The following is a 24,606-nucleotide window of genomic DNA, read 5'->3' on the forward strand; positions in this document are numbered from 1 at the left end:
CCGACACAATTTAATATATCATACAGACAGATAATAGCTGTGTTGTATAAACAAGTTAACCATAGAAAACGTAACTTGTAGTGGAATTACCGTCTATAGAAAACGGGATATCATCACCACATACTATTATAATTCACCAGCTATTTTGGTGGGAATTATTCTTAAATACATTAGTCTTTGGACTTTACCATCATAAAAACATCTTATATAAATTAACTTAATTATCAATATTAAAGTAGAGTAAATGTGACCCTTCTATCACTTTCTGAAATCTGGACAATGTAAGCCAGGCGTGAGGGAGGAAGGAGGGCAGCCATTGTTGAGACTAGACCAGAGGCTCTCGGGAGCAAATTCGGCTCCTGTTAATTTTACTTGGACGTAGTGTTATGGAAACCAAAGGTGTACCATTATCACACGCTGTCAACAAATACAAGTTAAGTGTTCTTTCCGAAACCCATGTATCTTTCATTTATGGCCATTAATGTCATTATATAGGGTGACCCGGTTAGAGCACGACATAGCCTCAAACTAAAGGTAATTAAGCCAGGTCTTTATTGTTCCATGTATAGTGTTTTCTCTGATATAACTTGTCATATATAGGTTTCTGGTTTCACAGTTAGAGCCCTTTTGACAGGTCAAGACGAGGAAGCATATGCTTTGTACATCAGTTACTGGGTGATGGAAGCTACCTCAAAGAGGATAATTTGGTGTCTACATCCTAGTTATACCTGGTGGACTAACCTGCTGTACTATAAGATAAGGAACCTTTTCAATGTATGTAGTTAATACTGTAGTTTGATTGGCTGCATATAAATTCATTTAATAAACCCCCCCTAATGTGTAGAGGATCGATTTGTGAGATTATGAGATTATTGCAGAAATACAGTCCACTTATCATTATACAAATTGCTATCGAAGTATATAAATTAACGTAAATATAAATTCATATAAATTAAATAAATATAAATCTCACAGGTCGGTTCCCACATTATTTGGTCATCTTCGAACCGGATGACGGATTATTTGATCCTTTGAACCCACATTTGGTCATCTTAGTACCGGATGAACCAGTTAACCAGTGGATTCATTAAATATCTAGTGCAGTGTGATTTAAACAATGCCAGCAGTCATGACGGCGGCGTTGACTCGTGCGAGTTCACGAGCCCCGCTCAGTTCAGATCAGCCTTAGTCAGCGGTTTCATGCACACCCACAGAAATTTGGTGGTGTGTTATTTCGTGAAATGACAGCGCTAATATTGAAGCCAGCCAAATTAGTGGCTGTGTCCTCGCAAGATTGTTCACGGATTTCGTGGTGTTAAATTTCGCGAGAGATTATCTACGAATTTTGTGGAGTTTATTTCGCGAGGTCACTAATAATATTTAATACTTCTAGATAATATTAGAAGTTTCATAGAGGCTAATTAAGAGGCTATTATCAATAATTGTGTATATTATTTCTCCAAAATAGAGAATTATTTAATATAAATTGCACTAGTGATCACAGTATAATATTTACTAATTGTCAACCCACAACAGGGTAGGATATGACTAGTTGAACTATTATTGCTCATCTTAGTCCCATTATTACCATAGTCAGTTGTACTATATTGATCAACCTAACACCATTAATGAATGGTCCAGACCCTATTTTGGGTGTAATTTTTATCAACTCGAGTTGAGTTGTATATATAATAATTTACTTATGATCATTACACCTTTGAGTGATTAATTAGTGTCTCTACCATCCTAGGGTGATATAGAAGAGCTAACCTAAAGGTACTTCCAGTGACACTGGTTTATCACTCAAATCATTAGTGTGTATGATTATATATATATAATGTGTATTAATTTTAAGTGCTAACCTCTAGCAGAGGTAGGATTATTGCCTAGTGAGTGCATTTTACCCAAGGCTACCATTAGAGCTTGTTCAGTATTATGAGCAGCCCAAGTACAAGTCCCACAAGGCTTCACCAACTAGCCAGTATGGATAATGCAGGGAGAATGAAAAGAACCCTTGCAGGTCTTAAAGGCCACTTAACAAGACAGATCAAGAAATGTGAAGATTTGTCACAACAATCTCAAGTTGATTATGCTGACCTGGAAAGCTATTATCAAGCAGCTTCAGGTAAATTTGAGCAAATCAAATGTCAAATAGCAACATATGTGGCTGAACTTGCCAACACCAATTTATCAGAAACAGAAATAGACGACATTATGGTTGATCTTGCGAATTATGAAGATCACACTCAGGCCACGTTACAGCCTTATGTCAAATTAATTGCCCAGAACAAGGCAACAGCAACAACAACAACAGTTGCATCTAATACGAGTCAAGCAGAAGCTCGACTCCCTCCAATTAATTTACCCACTTTCTCAGGAAAAGATGAAGATTGGGACGAATTTTGGAACAAATTCGTTGACCTTGTAGACTCAAAACAATCTTTACCAAAGAGTAGTAAATTCTCTTATTTGCAAGGCCAATTATCAGGTGAGGCTAAAACAGTAGTATCCCATCTGAGATTAACTAATGACGGCTATGATCTGGCAGTAAAACTCCTCAAGGATAATTATGCTGATCCAGAAGTAAGAACATCACATTTAGTTCATGAGCTGTTGCATTTACCCCCACCGGAGGCTTCAGCTGATTCACTCCAAGTCTTCAAGCTGGAGGTAGAATCATTGATCAATGCCCTCAGCCTGACAGCAGATACAAACGGGGCTGAGTGGGTCTTGAAAATAATTGTCCAGGAGAAAATACCTAGGGACATATTGAGACAAATGAGTGCTCATTACAATAAAAGCATCTTATCCATGAATGAAATATCTGAAGGTTTAAAGTCAGTAGTTCATCAATTACGAACACATGACAAATTAAAACCACCAAGTAAACCCTCAGAAACCAATAATAGTAAACCACAGAGTACCAAAGGTACTCCAAATCAATCTAGACAATATAATTCAACACCAAAGTGGAACAGTAGCAGTGTGGGCGTATATGCAGTGGGACCCTCTAAGCCTATAGTTACTGTGTCACCCAAGAACGTGACACCAAAGGGTACTGGAAGCTATTGAACATGTTTGTTCTGCAATGAGAAACATTCAATGTACCACTGCCCTAATTTTCCTGATAGTGACGCCCGTGTTGAGCGACTCAAAGATTTGCAACATTGCACGAGGTGCCTCAGGAAACATAACATCAAGGATTGTGATACCCAATTACACCCTTGTAATAGGTGTAACAAAGGTCAGCACCATGCAGCATTGTGCAGAGACACCAAAACAACGTCTCCAAACCCCAAGGTGGAAGATAGCATTCCCACCACAGTACAGTACTGCAAGGTGCAACAAACAAAGAGTGTCCAATCGGCAAAGTCTAAAGGTAATACGACTTTGCCTACTGCCCAAATTACCATCCTGAATAAGAGGGCCAAGGTCCATACCCGTGGGTTGTTTGACCAAGGATCCCAGAGAACATTTGTCACTAAAAAGTTGGCAGATGAACTACAATTAAGGCCTGTAGCCCAGACGTCATTCAACATCTCAGGGTTTGTAACAGATGCAGGACCTCAAGTCTACCAGGTGGTACAACCATCAGTACGCTTAGGCAGGTACGTCTGTAGAGTACAAGCCATTGTGGTGGACAAAATACCAGTAGACCTACAAGTTCAAGGTCTGAGAGCAACAGCCAAATTCCTGAGAAATAGAGGAATAAAATTGGCAGATAATATTAAGTCTGATCACCTCACCGACTTCGGTCTCCTTGTAGGGACAGACTATTGTCATCGATTCATCGGTAGCCCTACTAAATATCAGGGTATAACCATGTTAAACTCTGCAGGAGGTAAATTACTCTCAGGCCCAGTATCAAGCCTGAGGAGACCTATGCCTGCAGATAAACAATACCAGTAGAAATCTAAATTTGTCAGCTGATTATATTTCTCCAGTAGCATTATACTAAGGAGATTACAGCTGACTATACCAACAGAAGTTGATGTTAGTATCATCATTTAAAGCTGAAGATGAGTTCATGAGGCCTCAGTGGCAAATCAGTGAACAGTAGCCTAAAACAGCTACAAGTCACTGCGACCAATGTCACTGAACCCACTGCAGTCTCAGAACCATACTTTACTTTAATGATGAGCTATTCAATCTTCTGGATCAATTAACTAAATTAAACCCCAATAAATCTGATGACTGATTTGATACATTTATTATTTAATCAAGATGTATTCCATGGGCCTCAGTGTTTATATATCAGTGACCAGTTACCTGAACAAACTTCAAGTTATATCTAATGTCACTGATCTCACTGCAGTCCCTGAATCATACTTGACTGTAGTACTTGATCACATCCAGTCTTCTGGGTTAAATAATATGTAATTAGGCTTGAATATTAGCCTTTCAAGAGTTGACAGGGAAATGAAATCGCATTAGACTTCTAACCCCTACAACTCTAGTACGGGACATCCGTCCTGAACGAACAGACACACAAATGTGTGATTACTAACTACTAACATCAAATTAATCTAATAATCCGAAGGAGGAGTATCGGTGTTCGTCTGTTCTAAATAGGACTTCGACCCGTGAGCAGCCCCCTGGGGAATTATGTCGGAAAATCCGACACAATTTAATATATCATACAGACAGATAATAGCTGTATTGTATAAACAAGTTAACCATAGAAAACGTAACTTGTAGTGGAATTACCGTCTATAGAAAACGGGATATCATCACCACATACTATTATAATTCACCAGCTATTTTGGTGGGAATTATTCTTAAATACATTAGTCTTTGGACTTTACCATCATAAAAACATCTTATATAAATTAACTTAATTATCAATATTAAAGTAGAGTAAATGTGACCCTTCTATCACTTTCTGAAATCTGGACAATGTAAGCCAGGCGTGAGGGAGGAAGGAGGGCAGCCATTGTTGAGACTAGACCAGAGGCTCTCGGGAGCAAATTCGGCTCCTGTTAATTTTACTTGGACGTAGTGTTATGGAAACCAAAGGTGTACCATTATCACACGCTGTCAACAAATACAAGTTAAGTGTTCTTTCCGAAACCCATGTATCTTTCATTTATGGCCATTAATGTCATTATATAGGGTGACCCGGTTAGAGCACGACATAGCCTCAAACTAAAGGTAATTAAGCCAGGTCTTTATTGTTCCATGTATAGTGTTTTCTCTGATATAACTTGTCATATATAGGTTTCTGGTTTCACAGTTAGAGCCCTTTTGACAGGTCAAGACGAGGAAGCATATGCTTTGTACATCAGTTACTGGGTGATGGAAGCTACCTCAAAGAGGATAATTTGGTGTCTACATTCTAGTTATACCTGGTGGACTAACCTGCTGTACTATAAGATAAGGAACCTTTTCAATGTATGTAGTTAATACTGTAGTTTGATTGGCTGCATATAAATTCATTTAATAAACCCCCCCTAATGTGTAGAGGATCGATTTGTGAGATTATGAGATTATTGCAGAAATACAGTCCACTTATCATTATACAAATTGCTATCGAAGTATATAAATTAACGTAAATATAAATTCATATAAATTAAATAAATATAAATCTCACAGGTCGGTTCCCACATTATTTGGTCATCTTCGAACCGGATGACGGATTATTTGATCCTTTGAACCCATAGGGATGCCTGAAAGATCAGGTGAAGTGGAATGCTGAGCTCAGATGCACATTCTCTCAGAACCCATGGTGAAACGCCATCTGGGCCAGTTGCTTTGTTCTTACCGAGCTCCTTGAGCATTTTTTCCATTTCGTCTCTAGACACCTCTATGTGCTCTATGTTGTTCTCTGGAATTCTTATTGTATCTGGTTCCCTAAAGATTTCATTTTGTACAAACACACTTTGGAACTTTTCGTTTAGTGTTTCACACATTTCCTTTTCATCTTCCGTGAATCTATTTCCCATTTTCAACCTCTGAATATTATCCTTTACCTGCAATTTGTTGTTTATGAATTTAAAGAATAGACCTGGTTCTGTTTTACATTTGTCTGCAATCCCTTTTTCAAAATTTCTTTCTGCCTCTCTCCTCACTGCCGTGTAGTTGTTTCTTGCATCTTTGTATCGCTGGTATGTTTGGGGGTTCGGCCTCTTCCTGTATTGATTCCATTTTTGTGTCTTTTGGTCTCTAGCCCTCTTGCAATTTCTATTGAACCAATCCTGTTTCCTAGTTCTGCATCTCTGTTTTGGTATAAAAAAATTTGTGCCTTTATCATATATTTCACAAAACTTGACATACATCTCATTCACTTCCTTGCCTAGCATCAAGTCTGTCCAATTATACTCACTAAAAAAATTTCTAAGGTCACCATAATGTCCTCTCCTGAAGTCTGGTTTTTCAACTGCTTCAACCTCCTGATTTTCTTCCAGCTTATAACGCATTGCATACTTTATTCCCAAAAAGACATGGTCACTTTTACCCAAGGGAGGAAGGTATTGAATATCAAATATCTCTTCCTCCTTCCTGGTAAATATCAAATCTAGCATGGAGGGAACGTCCCCTTCCCTCATCCTCGTAGCTTGTTTAACATGTTGATACAAGAATGTTTCCAGGATGAGGTCTACAAATTTACAGGTCCAAAAATCTTCTGTTTTAGCTTCATATGCTTCCCAGTCTATGGATTTCAAGTTGAAGTCACCGACTATCAACAGTCGTGATCTATCGTTATCCGCTCTCGCTATAATCTCTCTCATTATTGTTATAAGACCTTCACGTTTACTATCTAGCTCCTCCTTTGACCATGTGCTACTTGGTGGTGGAATATATGCATTTATTATCATTAGTTTATCATCCTCATGGCAGATCTCTAGTGCTATTATGTCAACTTCTTGTGGATTGGCAGTCATTATTTCGTTCACCTTTAGGTGTTCTTTCACCAGCACAGCAACGCCACCGCCTTTCCTAATTTTTCTGTCCCGTCTCCAAATTGAGTAGCCCCTTGGGAATATGACCTCATTTAAAATTACATCTTCAAGTTTTGTCTCCGTGAGTGCAACAATGTCTGGTGTCTGCAGCTGTATTGCATCACTTAACTCCAATATCTTCGATCTCACTCCATCTATGTTAGTGTATGCAATCTTCAGGAACTTGTTCCCCCTCTCCTTATTCTTCACTCCCCCTCTCTCTATTGATTTTGTTGGTTTGCCTTTATGTACCACTTTACTGGTTTGCCTACCCCTATCACTTTGTAGAAAAAAATTTATTTCTTCTTCATTCCTGCTCTCATTTAAATGTTTTGCTTCGGCAAGGTTCAGTTTCAGCTTCTCTCTATATTCTTTTGAAAGATCTCGTCTTAACGACCACCCTTTCCCATCCTCATCACTTTGCAATTTTCTAGCATTCCTTAGTACTTCTTCCATCTGTTTGGCACCGTTTAGGGTGATCCTCAAAGGTCAATCTTTCCCTTTTACGTACCTGCCTATTCTCCTGTAGTCACACACATTCTCTATGGTTGTAAGACCTTCCACGAGGCCAACAATTTTATCTACTACTTTGGCTTCTTCTACAGCTCTTTCTGACCTAGATGTTATCTCCTTTTCTTTGCAGCCAAAAATGATCAGGGATTTACTCCAATCAACTGTGTTTTGCACCAACTTCGGGTTAGATGCCAATTCCTTCCTCACTTCCAGCCTAATGATTGTTTTATCTTGGTTGCTGCAGTGTTTGACTTCCTTTACTGCTTCTTCTATTTTTTCCTTCTCCTTGGCCACTTGTGCATAGGTGAGTTGCATATCTTTCTTGCACTGTTCTATTCCCTGTGTAACTTCCTCCATCTGTGCTGACAAAAGCTGTTTCTCCTGTTGAATTTCCTTGCCTAACCTATTGTAGTCATTTATGTTTAAATTTACTTTAACTTCTTCCAAAGCTATTTTTAAGAGTTTATTTTCTTCTTCCATGGCTTTGCAATTTGTTTCCAATTGATTCTTATCCTTGCGCAAGTCTTTCACTAAACCCTCAAGACATAAAACTTTGCTATTCAAATGTCATTACTTTCTTTCAATTTATTAATTATTTCTACATGAGAGTTCACTATAGTATCTAAATTTACCAACTTGTTATGTAGACTGCTAATATCAATGCTTTCTTCATTGAATCCCTCAAAATCAAGCTCTGTTTTGTTTTTCCCTTGCCAGTGGCCATCTTGAATGTTCTTCTCTGCACTGTAAACACTAGGGCAACTTTTTCTCATCCGATTTTTCACTTCCCTTAGCACTTTCCTGTTATCTCACCTATTTTTCAAGAGCACTATACCTTTATGTTCTCTGGGACACCACTCACTACCATCAACCTGTACTACAATACTTAGGATTGTTGAAATATGCTGGAGCTCCTCTGCTGCAAGTGTTGACCCTAGGGGTGTCACCTTTTGATCAAAAAACCAGCGTTGAATGTAATGAAACGCCATTTTCTGGGTGAGTCCCGGAGGCTCCCCGGAGCTATCCCAGGCTGATATGCTAATGTCAGACTTTGGCATCAGTCATGTATATGGAGTTCTTAGGCCTACCAGGGACCACGGCCAGAACCGGGCCCCCTCAGAGAGGCAAGGGGAGCAATGGCCTATAGAAGCCCCCGTGTAGTTGGAAGCATTCTATGTCTGCCATCGACCGGAACAGGCACCCAGAAAGGTAAGCGCCCCAAAACAAACCCCTATTCTGGTTAAAATTGCTACCTAAAACCGAACTAGTGGATAGAACTCCCCAACCGAAAACAAGCAAACTAGTGTGACGTCACACACTGCCGCGCCGCTGTCTGCGCAGCTCCCCCCTCCCCGGGAGGGGGAAGGGGGAGCCCCAGACCCCCCGCGCCGGCTACCCACACCTCAGTTCTTGAGGCTGGATGTCAAAAACGCGAAAAACCGCCGACCGGAGGGAGGGAGGGATGCCGGGGAGCCTCCGGGACTCGCCCAGAAAATGGCGTTTCATTACATTCAACGCTGGTTTTCTGGGGGGAGCCCCGTCGGCTCCCCGGAGCTAACTACCCACAGACAGAAAAAGAGGGACTTACCCGGGAGGCGGTCGTCGCTCACCCCTCAACTCGAAGCCGAGACAACTGGCTGCAACCGCCGACCCAAAGCAACACAGGCCCGACGAGGCCCAGGGACATTCACAAGGTAACGAGCAGCCAGGACCCTGTTCGACCGCCAAAATCCCCGCGCCCGAATATCAGACCAAGACATATTCCCAAAGACGGCAGCAAGAGCCGCGAACTTACGAACGTCATGGGCACGGGGATAGACCGCAGGCTGGCTGGACCTAATAACCCTGAGGACGACCTGAGAGACCCGAACCCGCGAACAGGGAAGAAGGGAAACCGGATCAACCCACAGCGCGTCCCCGGACACAGAAGCTGTGGCGCGCAAATAACGGCGAAGCGCCGCAACCGGACACAAAACATGATGCACCCCCGGCCTGACCAACCAAGCATCAACCACCCATGGACCCCTCTGGAACGCAGCAGTCTCATTCTTCGCCAGAAAAGAAGGAGACGGCTGCAAACGAACAAAACTATCACCACGACCAAAAGAGCAGAAACCCCTGCGCCGGAGGAGAGCATTAAGCTCCCCTACCCGACCCCCAGAGGCCAAAGCCAACAAGAAAAGTGCCTTGGAAAAACAATCCTGGACCGAAGGGGCCACAACGAAACGAGGAGATGAAAGGAAAGCGAGCACTCTGTCCAAAGACCAGGACGGCTCAGGCGACGCATGAGCAGGCCGGAGGTGAAACAATGCACGAGACAGCTTGCGAAACGGCGCAGACGTAACATCGATACCGAAAGCAAGCTGAAGCGGCTCCGCCAGCACCGCACGATACGAAGCGACAGTGTTAGGCATAAGATGACGGTCCTGAAACAACCACGAGAGGAAGGACAAGACCACCCGAACAGACAAGGAGCTAACACGACGGAGACGCAAAAAGAAACGGAAGGACCGCCAGGAAACTTCATACTGCCGCCGAGAAGAAGCCCGCAGGTGGGACACCAACAAGGAGGCCACCTGATCACCATAGAGATGATGATAGACTCGAGTCAAAAAAACCATACGCGAAGATTCGAGGAGAAGATCGAACCAGCTACGTGACGTACCGGCCCGATCTGCTGAAAGAGGCGGAGCCACAGGAAAACCCTCGGGTTCGGACACCGAGCAACCAGCGCCTGAAACCAAGGCTGGGCCGGCCACCAAGGGGCCAGAAGGACAACTCTCCCCCGGTAAGTCTCTAAGCGAGTCAGGACCTGGAGCAACAGCCGAACCGGGGGAAAGAGGTACAGGAACCCCCACCTCGACCAGTCGAGCCGAAAGGCATCGACCCCGACGGCCTCGCAATCGGGGAAGGCCGCCGCATAAACGGGAAGACACCGCGACCACGCCGACGCGAAGAGGTCCACCTCGGGGCGCCCGAACGTCTGGCAAAGCCAACGGAAGGACTCGTCGTCGACCGTCCACTCCGTGGAGAGGGGAACGAAGCGAGACAGGGCGTCGGCCAAGACGTTGGACACGCCCCGGACGTGAACCGCCAGGAGAGCCAAACCCCGAGAACTCAGCAGACGAGTCACCCGAAGCGACCAACCCCAAAGAGACAAGGACCGCATCGAACCCCCGCGGTTCAGGCAATGAACCACCGGAGAGCAGTCCGAATGGAGCCGAATCGTCGATCCGCGGGCCACCCGAATCCTCCCCAGAGCAAACCACACTGCCGCGAACTCCCGCACCGTACTGTGAGCTCGACGGAAGGACGGATCCCAACGCCCCTGGCCGGCCTGGTGAGCACTGGTCACAAAACCCCAGCCGAGAGACGACGCATCCGTGTACACATCGAGCGAGGGCTCGGGTAGGCGCCAAGGCACTGAACCCCGAAAAACCCGAAGAGGAAGCCGGTGACGCAGCAACCGACGCAAGTCCCCCGGGGGTCGAACTCTGCGATCGCGAGAGAGGCGGAAGGGGGAACCCCGAAGGAACCAGAACAGCCGTCGAAGCCAAACCCGACCCGGCGGGTAGACCACCATCGCGAAGTTCAGGCTCCCGCACAGCCCCTCGAGCAACCGCCGGGTGACCCGAGGGCCCTCCAGAAACAGACAAAGGCGGGACCGCAGCCGCAGGAGAGACTCCGGAGGGAGAGACAAGGAGGCGGTTCGAGAGTCCCACACGAGACCCAGCCAAGTCCGAACCTGAGAGGGAACCAGATGGGACTTCCTCCAGTTCACCAAGAACCCGAACCCGGCGAGCTGGGAAAGAACCAAATCCCTGGCTAGCAAGCAAGCAAGCTGACTGGCTGGGAGCCCAAACCAGCCAGTCGTCGAGGTAGGCCAACACCCGAACACCTAGGAGACGCAAACGAGCCACCACAACCCGTGTAAGGCGTGTGAACACGCGAGGTGCCAGGTTCAACCCGAACGGGAGACAACGAAAGCGGTAACTCAGACGCCCCACTACAAAACCGAGCCAGTCCCTGAACCGCGGATGAATCGGGACATGCCAATAAGCGTCCCGGAGGTCCAGGGACACCATCCAAGCTCCCGGCTCCAAGAGGAGCCGAACCTGAGACAGCGTAGTCATCCGAAAGAAGGGGCAATGAACCCAGGGGTTCAGACGGGACAAGTCCAGAATGAACCGCAGGTCCGTGCAGTCCCGTTTCGGAACCGGAAACAGACGGGAAACCCATCTGAGGGACGACGTCGTTTCGACGACGCCCAAGCGTACCCACTCGAAGACGACTCGACAGAGCGCAGGGGAAGAAGCCTGCCCTGCCAGCCCCGACCCCCCAAAGGGGGGAGGGGCCACCCAACGCCACCGCAGGCCGCGAGACACGACCCGAAAGGCCCACGAATCGTAGGACCAGGCGCGGGCGAACAGCGCAAGCCGCCCCCCCCATCGCCCCGTCAAAGGGGCAAACCGCGAAAGGGCCGGCAACCCTTACGAGACCCAGAACCCCGCACAGCGCGAACACCGCGCCGACCAGACGAGGGAGGGTCCGCAGGAGGAGCCAACCCCAAACCTGACACCAGAGGCCTACCATGACGAGAGGAACCCCGAGCCCTGGCACGACCTTTCCGGGAAGACCCACCCCGGGACCCCCGGAAAACCAACAAGTCCGACATCGGACGACAAGCCGCCGACGCAGCCTGAATAAACTGCGCCACGGCCGACTCCCCAAACAGGAGAGGACAAAAAGGTGAAGAACGCCTAAGAGCCAGAGCCCAAGCAGATTCCACGGAGGAACCCAGCACCGCCTGCCGACACGCGAGACGGGAAGCATAGAACAGGGAAACTGCATCCCGCAAAATCGGCGTGAACAGCTTCAACAAGGCAGCCGACGAACGCGCAGCCGAGGACAAGGTGCCAGACCCCGGGACGGACCCAAGCGTCCCCACATCCTCCACGAGCCAATCCGAAGACAGCTCCAGGAGGGAAAAGAACCGCAAGGCCGAACACAAAAGGCCCCGAGCGCGCAAGTCCTCCGCCACGAGCGCCGCCGAAAGGGAGGGAACCTGCACATGGAGCTGAATAACGCCCACATCGCGGGGAAGGGCAGGGGCAAACAAGCACTCATTCAGGTACTCAAAATCACCCCCCAGGAAAACCTGAAGCACCGTGGGAGCTTCCCGCCACTCCAGCGTGCGGGAACGACAGAAGGAATGCCAGGAATCCAGACCAAACAAGGGGCAGTCTGCTAGCCAGGACGACTCCGGAACCTCGTAACGGAGCCAGAAAAGGAACGAAGTCCCAAACCTGAACGTGGACGGATCCATTTCCGAGGCATAATCCGGGTCACGCAGGAGGTAAGCTGCAAAGGCCGCTCGCACCACACCAGGTTGGATGCGATAAGCCGAAAACCTCCGGAAGGACGGAACCGACGTACCCGGGGGAACACGGAACCGTACCCGGGGAGGGGCCGATACCAAATCCAACTCGTACGCAGAGGGGGGGAAAGAAAACCCCACTCCTTGTAACAATAAGCCCCGCTCAGTGGGAAGAAAAACCCAGGCGGGGTCCAGCGGGGTCCAAGGCCCCCAAGTCAGCCCCTCCCCAGCCTCGAGGTCCATCACCACAGGACCTGAGACCGAGTCCTCTCCCCAAGCCCCGACCCCACAAGACAAGGACGGAGCAGCCGGAAAAGCTGGAGGAAGGGGGGCCCACTGGTCAGACCCTGAAGCTTCGGCCGGGAGACAAGACTCGAATGCCTCTGCCGCCCCCCCGGAAGGGGCAACCCCCGAAGCTGCCCGAGTCTCGAGATCAAGTAACCCCTGCTCCGACCCCGAAACCCTCAGACGCTTCGGGGCCGGAAGCAGGGGCGGGGGACCAGAACGAACAGAAGGGGAAGGACGAGGAGGTGCGGACTGAACCAGGATCGAAGCGACCTCCACCCCCAAGTCCGGGTCTCGAAAAGCAAAGCGGGGCAGCCCCGGGGCATCTGGGGAAGCAACCAACCGAGCGGGTTGCAACAGACGAAACCTAGACTGCAACGCACGTGCCGCCTGTACCCGAATAGAATCATCAGAGGATTGGGTAAATTGAGTCACAAGCAAGCAGCAACACTCACAGGACTCAGGGTCGAAAGTATCACCGACCCAACAGGCAGCGTGGCAGAGGCAAAAACAATGAGGGTCACCCTGAGACAAGGGGACCGAGCAACCCTCAAACTCGCACACAGCGAGTGGGGACTCCGGGGTCACATCCATCGGACCCACGCGCCCCCTAGGGGATTCCCAGGGTCCTGAGCGTTTACTTTAAGAGGACTCGTGCTCAGGTAGTCCCAGGCAGGGTGCTGCAAACCGGCGCCCAAAACTACCAAGCAAACTTCTAAAGCTGAACCCCAGGGACGTGTACACTCACGGGGACCTAGCAGGGGGCGCCACCGAGGAGAACAGTGGAAGGGCAAACAAACTGAATAAAATGACAGAACCCCCCACCAGACAAAAACAAAAAGAAAAACAAAACCCCGCAAGAGGACAGCGAACCCCAAGGAACAGAGCCGGCCGCGATGTCGGGAAATACAAGCTGAGCAGCACCCTGCGCCCCTACCAGTGCAAACTGCCTCTTACCTGCCGGTAACAAGGGAGAACAGAACACCCAAGAGCCCAACAGGCGGCCGAAAAACCGAAAGGTAAAACGGACCAGCAGAGGCAGACCCCGAGGAGCCTGTGGAAGGTGGCCCCAAGCCCCAAGGGCAGTACTTACAGGGCACCTAGGGAAGGCAGCCCGAGTACTGAAGATAACTCCTGGCTCTCGCACCCACAAAACTAACACCACACGCAAAGCACAGTGCAGTAGCGACACCGGAGCCAGAGCACACGACCATTGCCTATAGCATCAGCCTCAAGAACTGAGGTGTGGGTAGCCGGCGCGGGGGGTCTGGGGCTCCCCCTTCCCCCTCCCGGGGAGGGGGGAGCTGCGCAGACAGCGGCGCGGCAGTGTGTGACGTCACACTAGTTTGCTTGTTTTCGGTTGGGGAGTTCTATCCACTAGTTCGGTTTTAGGTAGCAATTTTAACCAGAATAGGGGTTTGTTTTGGGGCGCTTACCTTTCTGGGTGCCATTTCCGGTCGATGGCAGACATAGAATGCTTCCAACTACACGGGGGCTTCTATAGGCCATTGCTCCCCTTGCCTCTCTGAGGGGGCCCGGTTCTGGCCGTGGTCCCCGGTAGGCCTAAGAACTCCATACACATGACTGATGCCAAAGTCTGACATTAGCATATCAGCCTGGGATAGCTCCGGGGAGCCGACGGGGCTCCCCCCAGAAAGGTGTGTGATTTTGTGTGTGTATGTGTATAAAGTATATATGGAAGCTGATCAAAATTACATTTCACCTTTGTAAATGCACATTAATGACACTATGTAAAAGACACATCGAACACTTTATGCAGGGCATACATAAATCTGTGTATCTATGTATTTACGTATGTAGGTTAGCTTAGCATTTTAAAAGCACCGAATCACCTTCTGTGGTTGATTGTTCAATAAACCCTTGAACTATATGTTTAACACATCTCTAACCCTGTCCATGGAGGACAGAAGAAAATGTATATATGCTGGTTAGCATTGTAAATGTGTGGCCACGTCTGTGGTAGAAAATAATAATAATAAAAAAAAAGCCTACGTAATACAAACCACATACATTAACCCAAAAGCTGCTACATCCTGGGCTGTAAAAGCTGGGACTGGGCAAAAAATATTTGAATTAGGTGAAAATTAATATTAAATGTTAAACAAATCTCCAATTATTGGCATAAGCATCATGAAAGTTTCATTCCAATATTTTCAGAAATATATTTTAGACAATTTTTTTTAAAAAAGGAGAACATTTCATTGACAAGGAGAACAGCTCCTACTAACTGGAACTGAGGGATAATGCAGTAATAAAGAGATGCAAGCACTTGTTCAATGTACAAAGAAGAAGAATAGTAGCAAGAAGTGTCCACAAAGTAGATATGCAGCTGGTGCCTGTATAGCATTGCTGAGTAATACATCATAATACCAATAATAATGAGTATGTTATCATGCTCTATTTTGTTAAATATCATAAAAATGCATTGCCTAATGTTAATATCTGTTACTTTCACCAATGTCCATTTTTTTTGTCTCCTTTGTTTATTATCTCATTTTGTTGTAACCTCTACATCCTGGAGAGTGCATACCCATCCCTAACTATGTCAAGATAGAATGAAATTGGTCATCAAATGAATCAGTCACAATTGGCAGAACTTAGGACTTTGAATTTTTTTTTTACTGAGTTTTTCAGATTTCAAATTCTATTTTCTTTGTCCCTTTAGGCAGTTTTGATGATTAGGGACCAGATTAGGGCTTTATCACTTTTATAAAGTATAAATTTTTATCCCCTAAATCATTACAATTATCCCAATATTTTGTTTTTTTGATGGTTATTTTTTCTTGACATCATTCCAACACACATTGACCGACAACTTTCACATACTCGAGTATGAATGTCAAACAACGTTTATTAAAACATATAAGTAAATTAATGAATTAGAACTACCTTATTCATTGTCAATAATTGTCAATAACTTCAATTATCTCAAAAACTAGATTTCAACTTTGAGTCAGCTTCAAAAATATCCAGTTTCTGACCAATTCTCACCATTCTTACAAATAATGTGCACAGCTGTCTGTTCTACAATCCTATTAAATGGACTTTTCACAAACTCTAAACGTTTGAAGTTATCCTTTTTTTCTAAATTTGGCGCATAATTCAAATGCCACATTGACAATTTTTTTTATAGTAAACTAAACTGAAAACATATATTCTAAATCTATGAAAATGAGGATCATATACTATTCTGAGAGCATAATAACACCAAATGAACAATTGGTGATAGTTTATATTTTTGCAGCTGATTTCAAAATCTGAAGTTTTCAATATTCACTTTTATAATTATTATTTATTTTCTTAATTTTCAAGTTACGTTTGTGATCATTTAGACAAAGTTGCAGGATTTGCTAGTATGCACAAAAAATTGGAAAGCATTAGAGCAAATTTGAGAAATTGAACTTTGCTATCAGGTCCTGTCGTATATGTATGCCATGCACAGCTTAAGCGTCATGAAAGTTTCATCCCAATATTTTCAGAAATGTATTTAAAAAAAAAAAATTGTTTAAAAGAACATTTTGTTGATAAGGAGAAACGCTCCTTTTAACTGGAACTGAGGGATAATACAGTAATAAAGAGGTGCGAGCACTTGTCCAATGCACAAAGAACAAGTATAGTAGCAAGAAGTGTCCACAAAGTGGATATGCAGCTGGTGTCTGTATAGCATTGCCGATTAATACATAATAATACCAATAATAATGAGTATGTTATCATGCTCTATTTTGTTATATATCATAAAAATGTATTGCCTAATGTTAATATCTGTTACTGTCACCAATATCCAAAAATATATATTTTTTGTGTCTCCTTTGTTTATTATCTCATTTTGATGTAACCTCTACATCCTGGAGAGTGCATACCCATCCCTAACTATGTCAAGATAGAATGAAATTGGTCACCCAATAAATCAGTCACAACTGGCAGAACTTGGGACTTTGATTTTTTTTTACTGAGTTTTTCACAGATTTCAAATTTTATTATCTTTGTCTCTTTAGGCGGTTTTGATGATCGGGGCTTTATCACTTTTAAAAATTACAGTAGCACCTCGATTAAGGCTGTATCTACGATCATTTCAAGTAACGAGTGAGCCACTCACAGGAAATTTGTCTCTATTGACGAGCTTCACCTCTATTAACGAGCAAAACTAAATGGTGCTTCCTAGCGTCTCGCAGGTTCTCGCAAATTCTCGGACGCCTCCGACACCAGTGTTGTTGTTGTATCGCGCACAACAAGCATCCCTCTGCATTTATTTGCACTTTTCTTTCGGTATTTTGTGGTTTTTGTGACTACAATTTGTAATGCAAGATGTCGCCAAAGAAGCTCCTTGCTAAAGATAGTGTTGTCAAGAGGAAGAAAGACACAATTACTATGGATCTGAAGAAGGAAATTATAGCAAAGCATGAGCATGGTGTCTGTGTGGCTGATCTCACAATGGAGTATGGCAGATCCTCATCAACAATTTGCACCATTAGTAAGGAGATGAGGAGGTAAGGGAGGATGCTGCCTCTTTCAGTGAGATCAAAGAAGTGTTGGGAATGTTTGAAAAGGTGACCGCATTCTTGGAAAAGCTGCCCTGATAAAGCAGTGACAACCTTGTGTGTGAACATGTTTAATGACAATTTGCTGACTCGTTTTAAGAACATCCTAAAACAAAGACAAAAGCAATTGTCAATAGATACGTTCTTTGGAAAAGTAGAGAAAAGAAGAGCCAGTGATAGTGAACCACAATCCGGTCCCAATGGGGAGAAATTCCTGAGAGAGCCCCCCTGATTCAGAGGTGAATTCTCCTTCCACACCATAACCCCTCTCCTCCTTCCCACCTCCCCATCGTCTCATTCAAGCCAGCAACAACTCTTCATAAGGTAAAGTAAACATGAAAATAGTACAACAAAACATTCATAAATGTATGTGCAGTATTATATTTACATTATAAAATGTTATACAAGTATGGATATTTTTGTGAGTGGAACGGATTAAATTTATTTCCTTTATTTTATATGGGGAAATTTGTTTCTTAAGACGAGTTTTCCACATAACAAGCTCGGTGCCAGAAAGGATTAAACTCGTTAATCGAGGTTTTATGATATATACATTTTTATCCCCTAAATCATTATAATTTTCCCTATACAGTATTTAGTTTTTTGGGGGGGGGTTATTTTTTCTTGACATCATTCCAACACATACTGACCTACAACTTTCACATATTCGAGTACGAATGCCAAACAACGTTTATTAAAACATATAAGTAAATTAATGAATTAGAACTACCTTATTCATTGTCGATAACTTTAACTTCAATTATCTCTAAAACTTTGAGTCAGCTTCAAAAAATTCAGTTTCTGACCGATTCTCACCATTGTTACAAATAATGTGCACAGTTGTCTGTTCTACAATCCTATTAAAATGGATTTTTCACAAACCCTAAACATTTGTAGTTATCAATTTTTTTCTAAATTTGGCGCATAATTCAAATGCCACATTGATGATATTTTTTACAGTAAACTAAACTGAAAACATATATTCTAAATCTATGAAAATGAAGATCATATACTATTCTGAGAGCATAATAACACCAAATGAACAATTAGTGATAGTTTATATTTTTGCAGCTGATCTCAATATCTGAAGTTTTCAATATTCAATTTTATAATTATTTTTTTTTCTTATTTTACAAGTTACGTTTGTGATCATTTAGACAAAGTTGCAGGATTTGCTAGTATGCACAAAAAATTATTAAGCATTAGAGCAAATTTGAGAAATTGAACTTTGCCATCAGGTCCTGTCGTATATGTATGCCATGCACAGCTTAAGGGTTAATACAGAACTGTACTGTATAAAATGCATAAAACTTCAAAACTAACAATATTTCTCTAATAATAACAATAATAATATTTTAAATAAAACAATTTGTAACAGTCAATATGTACATTAAATTTTGAGTATGCCTATAAAATAAGCACAGGTCATGTCAACACGTTGGGCCTGGATAAGATGGCTGGCACCATGTGCTTCTCCTCTTCCTGGGGTAAAAATGTCGGGCTCGCTTGCGAAGGATTTTCGTGATAAATTTGAACAATTTTTACTGTTTGAACTCATTTAATCTGTCAAGATGTCTCAGAGCAGCATTCATGGTATTGAAGGTATAAAACAAAAGAGAAAACATTTGTCAATTGATCAGACAGTTGACTTGACAGAGAAAGCAGAGCGTGGATACTCTGTCACTCAACTCGCCCAAGAATTCAACATCGGTAAAGCTACAATTTGTGATATAAAAAAGCAGAAGGATAATATTAAGAAATTCTTTGCTCAAACTGATGCAATAGGCAACAGGAAAAAATTGAGGCCTGCTAAGTATACGGATTTGGACTCGTCTGTATTTAAATGGTTTACACAGCACCGTGTGAAAGGAATTGCTGTTTCAGTTCATTCTATTAGAAATGCAGCTGAAAGACTTGCTGTAAAGTTCAACATAGACAATTTCAAGGCTAGCACTGAATGGGTATGTCAACTTAAAGAGAGGTATGACATCATTAACAAGAAAATTTGTGGCGAGGCATTAAGTGCAGATGTTGGAAGTGCTAATGCATATAAGCATAAACTTTCTCAGCACATGATATCTAATAATCTAAGCTGGTTTTAAGTGTACAATGTAGATAAAACAGGCTTTAACTGGAAATTGCCTTCAAAGAAACACTTTGGCCTTCAGGCTTGAGAAGAGTATTCCTGGTTGCAAGGTAAAGAAGGAAAGAATTTCAGCATTATTGTGCTCTAACGCAGATGGCAGTCACCGAACAAAGTACGCAATTGTTGGGAAATCTGCCAACCCAAAAGCATTGAAAAACTGCATGAACAGACTACCTGTCATCTACTACAACACAAAAAATGCCTGGTTCACACAGATTATTTTTGAGGATTGGTTCCAGAATCACTTTTATAAATTAGTAAAAAAGCAGCAGATCCATGAGTGGAGAATTCATCCTGCTGAGGTAAAGGTAATGCTGTTGACAGATAATGCCCCAGCTCACCCCATTGCTAAATTAACATCGCCTGATGGCAAAATAACATGTATGGCTTTACCACCAAACACTACATCTGTAATACAACTCGTGGATTAAGGGTTATCTATGCTCTCAAAAGGCTTTGTCTGGCTAATGCCTGAGCTATGAATTTAGACATTCTGGAAGTTCTGCTCTCTGAGGAAGATGAGATACTTAACCACTGCACTGCGCAACGAGCTTGTAGGCGCTCGACGGGTGGTGTGTAACACACCTCAGGGATCTTATAGGTATAGCGTATGATTCAAAACTCCCGCAGCTACATGGGGTTCACATCAGCCTCCTCAGGGCTCTTATAAACAGACGTCATTTAAAAAAAAATCGTGGGCAATATTCCCGGGTGTAAGAGAATCAGTACTGAGTGAGCAACCAAGGCTGGCGCACGCAGCATGAGCTCACAGCACTGCTGTCCAGCTTGTGACCACAGCATTGCCAAATAATGTCAAAATATATATGTAACTGGTATTATTTTGCTATGATAGGCCGATAATAGCAGGATTGTGGTGATAATTAGTGCTGTGCATAGTATTGTGGGAGGTGGAATTTTGGTGAGGGAGGGAATCGAGGTAGCGTCAGTGTGTGGCAGCCACTCTTGTTTTGCTCACCATACTAGCTTAGTGGTTCACTATGGTGAACACAAATGTAGATACATATATATAATGTGTGTGTATATAGTGTAATAACAGCAACAGGAGTATATTGGGAGGAACCATTTTGGTGAGGGAGGTGGCATCGTACTCGTAGCGTTGTCTTCTGCTGTGTGACTTGTCATGCAGTGTATGGTGGCCACTGTTCTGTTTGGACATAATACGAGTTTAGTTGTATGGTTATGGTGAATAAAACATGTTGATATTTATACATAATGTGTGTAAATAGTGTAATAAAAACAATAACAGTATGGTGGGAGGAGGAATGTTGGCGAGTAAGGTGTTGGAGAAGTGAGGGAGGGCTGGCTGGGTGTGGCAGCTCAATCTTGTTTTTTGGGCTCACCATATAAACTTAGTGGTTCGTTATGGTGAACACATATGTAGATGGTTATATACAATGTGTGTATATAGTGTAATAACAACAAAAACACTGTTTGATCGTAGAATATAATATCCACCTTACATCTTGCATAATCTATGACTGAACAACTGACCACTATCGTACCTTCCTCATAGCAAACATGGACATAACACCACCAGAAGCAAACTCTCATTCAGGCTACACAGTGAATCAGCTTTAGGCAATCTCTCAAATGCACTTCACAATATTAACTGGGAATCTGAATTCAAGAATACACAGGATATAAACTCATTAACTAACCTCTTTCTCTCCAAGACTCTAAGCTTCTTCAATACTCACTGTCCCCTCCTTATCAAACAAGTAACTGACAAAAGAATAAAAAATCCGTGGCTCACAAGTGGCATACTCAAATCAATCAACAAAAACCTTGAATATGAAAAGAAATCTAGGATTGGCCTAGTTACAAAGGTAGTTGTTAAAAGGTACTCATCAGTGCTTAAGATCATACCAGTATCATAAGAAAAGCTAAACTTTCATATTATGAGAATAGATTCAAAGAAGCAAAAGGCAACATGAAAAACACATGGAAAACCATCTCTAATATCCTAGGAACAAAACGACACTCTCACAACCAGATAATACTCTCTAAGGATAGCTACACAGTGTCAACTGATTTAAAAATGGCAAATTAATTTAATAGCTTCTTTTCATCGGTTGGTGCTAACCTTGCCAGTAAAATCCCACAGACTCAGACACGTATCAATACATATCTCTCAGGCAGCTATCCAAACTCTCTTCTCCTTTCACCAGTCAGCCCGACAGATGTTGTGTCCATCATACACTCACTAAAAACTAAAGCTGGGAACACCAGTGAAATCCCATCCACTGTATACAAGAGCGCCTCCCATGCCCTTGCGCCACCTATAGCTCTGCTGTTCAACAAATCCCTAGAGTGTCATACCTTCCCTGATATCCTTAAAAAAGCAAGAGTAACACCAGTTCATAAAGGAAGCAATCCGGCAGACATAAACAATTATAGACCAATATCAAACCTACCCATACTATCAAAAATATTTGAAAAAATTATCTACACACAGCTCTACTCCTACCTCGTAAAATTTGACATACTCAGCCCCTGTCAGTTTGGCTTCTGCTCCCAAAAGAGTACCAACGATACAATTATTAGTCTCCTTGATATAATTTACTCAGCCCTTGACAAAAATGAGTTTCTGATTGGACTCTTCATTGACCTGAGAAAGGCCTTTGATACTGTTAATCACAACTACCTCTTACGTAAACTCCATCATTATGGTGTAACGGGGGGTGGGGGAAATAGCTCTCTTTAGTCCATTAGTTCGCCCCCCAGTTAGTCAACTATTCTAGAGTTCCCCCCAGAGTTCCTACTGCAACCTCTCTTGTTCAACACCTTGTAACCCAGGTATTTGATTACCTAGGTGCTACAACTACAAGGCACCGTAACTTGATCAGCTACCCGCAAACTCTAGAGAAACTCCACAACCATTTCACTGCCACAAACGTATACGAGAACCAAAAGGGAAGAAATGGATAAGTAATGAGTGAGGGTTTGGGGTGAGAGAGGTAGGGAGGTGGGAGGAGCGAGTTGGGTTGTCAGTTGAAAGGGAGAGTTTGGAGAGGGGGTGGAGGGAGAAGAGAGAGAGTACGGAGATGAGTGGAGGTAGAGGTAGAAGGATAGGTGGGTAGAAGTACAAAAGTAGACAGTAGAAGTAGTAGTGCTGCCACCATCCATTCTAGACAGTACATATATGACAAGGAATGGAACTTGTCTGTATCAAAAGATGTTATTAGCATATGTCAACAGGAATCATGTTCCAGGCAAGATTCTTTAATCCCATAGTCTCAAGAGTACTCTACACTTTAGTTTGCATATTGTATCCAAAAATCCCAAATCTAGAAACAATTAAAATTAGATTAAAAGTAAGTGAATGTCTCAATAAATTCATCAAGTATATTTAAAAGGATAGATATCATAATTCAAGCAAACAAACTGAAGGTTCACTATTAAATTACAAAGTGAGCCACTACCCAAGAATTTGAGACCATTACCACTGTCTGCCCCTGCTAGTCACACAACACTAGTAAACACGACTAAGTCACCTTCCATGTTCAACTCACCAAGTGTCTGCCAATAGCTGGATAGAGAGGGAGGGGGGGACTGTAGTTGACAGGAACAGTCCCGCCCCGTCCGGCTGACAGCCTCCCTGGCTATGCTGTCCTCTGTTCTGCTCTGCTGGCTGTTCTCCTATTGCTTATCCTCCCGAATCTACAGCTCTCCGGGTATATATTGGAAAACCTAGTACCTAACTCCGCCCACAAGTAGATAGCCCCAGGCACTCTAACAAGCCACACCTAAAACTGGCGGCTTGTTTGAAGGCTATCAGGCTACAATTATCAGAAGCAAGGTGAAATTTGCTTGAGCTGACCTCAGGTCAACTTGAGGTCATTAACGCTTAGAGGTGTGAGTTTCAGGCCGACTGAATGGCGCCTTTCAAATCCTTGTCTGTGACTCATGAACTATCTATATATATATATATATATATATATATATATATATATATATATATATATATATATATATATATATATATATATATATATATATATATATATATATACAGTACAACCTCGATTCAACGTACTATATGGGACCACCCCCAGTTCGTTGGAGCGTTGGATTCGTTGCAAGAGGTGACCTTCAAGAGGCGTTTGCGTCAGTGTCTTTTTTTTTTCTTGTACACAATAAAAATGCATTGTATCATATTACTTACTGTACCTATATTTTACTACTCTACTAAAAATTCTGTAATTCATGTATTTACCTTATTGTTGGAGTTATGTCCATCTTGAAGTTTTGTGAAGTTGTGAATGCTCTACAGTAAATAGGTACTGCAGTGCATTAAGCCGTTAGCACTGTATTATTAAAAGTGGTTTTGCTGTATGTTGAGTACTACAATACAGTTCTTGAAAACTATTGTACATTAGAATTATTGCAACTTTAATTTTAACACTATGTACACACTTGAATTTAACACTTATTCTAATTGTTCACTTCACACACGATGTTTTTAGATGTTTGCATCAGCTTTGCTGGTGCTCGCTGCGGCTGTGTTGGCTTCAGCTGCTTTTGTGCTGGTGCTGGGTACAGCTGTGCTGGTGCTGGGTACGGCTGTGTTGGCTTCAGCTGCTTTTGTGCTGGTGCTGGGTACAGCTGTGCTGGTGCTGGGTACGGCTGTGCTGGTGCTGGGTACGGCTGTGCTGGTGCTGGGTACGGCTGTGCTGGTGCTGGGTACAGCTGTGCTGGTGCTGGGTACGGCTGTGCTGGTGCTGGGTACGGCTGTGCTGGTGCTGGGAACGTCAACAGTGCCAGTAA

General features: G+C 43.6%; 2 protein-coding genes across 2 annotated transcripts in view; one reads left to right on the forward strand and one right to left on the reverse strand.

Moving 5' to 3' along the window:
* LOC123756332 (uncharacterized) overlaps nucleotides 1-24,606 on the reverse strand; it is a 128,499-nt gene that overhangs the window by 85,532 nt on the left and 18,361 nt on the right. The gene's annotated exons all lie outside the window — the stretch shown is intronic.
* On the forward strand, nucleotides 19,244-19,774 carry LOC138372346 (tigger transposable element-derived protein 7-like). The gene has a single exon (XM_069337627.1). The coding sequence runs from the start codon at nucleotides 19,244-19,246 to the stop codon at nucleotides 19,772-19,774; it is 531 nt and encodes a 176-aa protein (XP_069193728.1).

This window comes from Procambarus clarkii, chromosome 38 (assembly GCF_040958095.1).
Source record: "Procambarus clarkii isolate CNS0578487 chromosome 38, FALCON_Pclarkii_2.0, whole genome shotgun sequence".
NCBI classification, from domain to species: domain Eukaryota; kingdom Metazoa; phylum Arthropoda; class Malacostraca; order Decapoda; family Cambaridae; genus Procambarus; species Procambarus clarkii.